Raw genomic sequence first — 1,592 nt, forward strand, 5'->3', positions numbered from 1 at the left:
AAAATTAGGATTATTATCGGTCAATAGGTGAAACTTATGATTATTAAAATCCAATAACCCTTTTAATTGTTTTGGTTTCCATTTTACCTTATTTCATTTATTTCAACACAGTAAGCATAAAATCATATAACGTGGAAGCATGTAATATATGCGAGAAATAGAATAAGATACATAGTATTGAAAATGCCATCTTTTGTATTAATTACACTTTTTAAGTATTATAAATAGCATTTCAAACAATACACAAATCAAAAAAAAATCCCAACACAACCATGACTATGAAGGTTACTCTCTTCATATGCCTTATCATAACATTCATCTTCTTTTGCTCATCCAAAACCACCACCACTGGCACCATAAATTGGTGGTGCACTCAAACCCCATACAACCAAACATGTAATCACTACGTTGCCGAGGGTAAGAACTCCACCGCGACCGTATCTATAAACCAGTTCCTAGACATAACTGTAAATGCGGCCGAAGAAGAAGCACGTGTGGTCCTCAAACGCGCCCAAGGGATCGAGGCCACTTACCCAAATCCTCCAGAAAAAACCTTATGGCATAGTTGTGTTGACGACTTTGATGAAGCCGTGTTCACACTTAACATGGTCCTTGACCACACCCACCAACCCAGCCCAGATGACATATTGACGTGGATAAGTGATAGTGTAACCGACGTTGACATGTGCGAAGAAGAGTTCGAGAATATGAACATAACCACCACCATGTTACCCGCACTAACCACCAATTTAACACAACTACTACTCAACTCTTTGGCTATTAGTGTTGCTATCAATGGTGGTAATCCTCCTGGGTTGAATGAAATGGAGGTTTAGCGATGAATATACAATTTGTGAGAATGGCTACATGCGTTATGTGATGATCTTGTATAAGTTTGGTCGGTCCTTTCCTTATAAGACAATAACTTTTTAAATTTGTTATAAAATATCATGATCTAACACAATATATCTCAAATATTCCATAAAACTTTTTATTAGTTCTATCTAATTCTTTATATTAGTTTTATGTAGTTCTTTAAATCTTTCTATACTAATAAGCAAAAATCTTTTTGTACACGTGTCACGATCTGGTGCTTCCTCCCTTTTAATAATAGTATTACATATTAATTAATATAGTTAGAGATAAACGTATAAATTCAAATTTAATTAATAATTATCTATAACAAATATAAATGTATCAAATAATATAATAAGTATAATATTATTTAATATAGTTAGAGATCAAACGTATAATTTCAAATTTAATTAATAGTAAATTACTTTTTGAGTCCCTATGTTTAAGTGGTTTTAACCACTTGAATCCAAAATCAAAAAGTTTAACGTCCTGAGTATCTAACCGCTCATTCACGCCTCCTGTAAAAAATTCAAAAAACCTTTTGTAAGACCAATTTCTCTAAATTCTCACAACTTGTCAAAATTTTTATTTTACCCTAACCATATATATTTGTTAAGATAAAATATATTATTTGGATATAAACAATAATTACTAAAAAAGTATCAAATCACATGTACAAGTACTTATAGCATATAACTTAGAAGACTAAAATTACAAGTGGATTATCTAAATAAAGT

The 1,592-nt window shown here is 31.5% G+C and overlaps 1 protein-coding gene across 1 annotated transcript; it reads left to right on the forward strand.

Annotated features, from left to right (window-relative positions):
* The first annotated feature begins 272 nt into the window (after nucleotides 1-272).
* Nucleotides 273-836, forward strand: LOC110907867 (probable pectinesterase/pectinesterase inhibitor 33). Its single transcript, XM_022152787.1, has one exon. The coding sequence runs from the start codon at nucleotides 273-275 to the stop codon at nucleotides 834-836; it is 564 nt and encodes a 187-aa protein (XP_022008479.1).
* The last annotated feature ends 756 nt before the right edge of the window (nucleotides 837-1,592 follow it).

Source organism: Helianthus annuus, chromosome 14 (genome assembly GCF_002127325.2).
Source record: "Helianthus annuus cultivar XRQ/B chromosome 14, HanXRQr2.0-SUNRISE, whole genome shotgun sequence".
Taxonomy (NCBI): domain Eukaryota; kingdom Viridiplantae; phylum Streptophyta; class Magnoliopsida; order Asterales; family Asteraceae; genus Helianthus; species Helianthus annuus.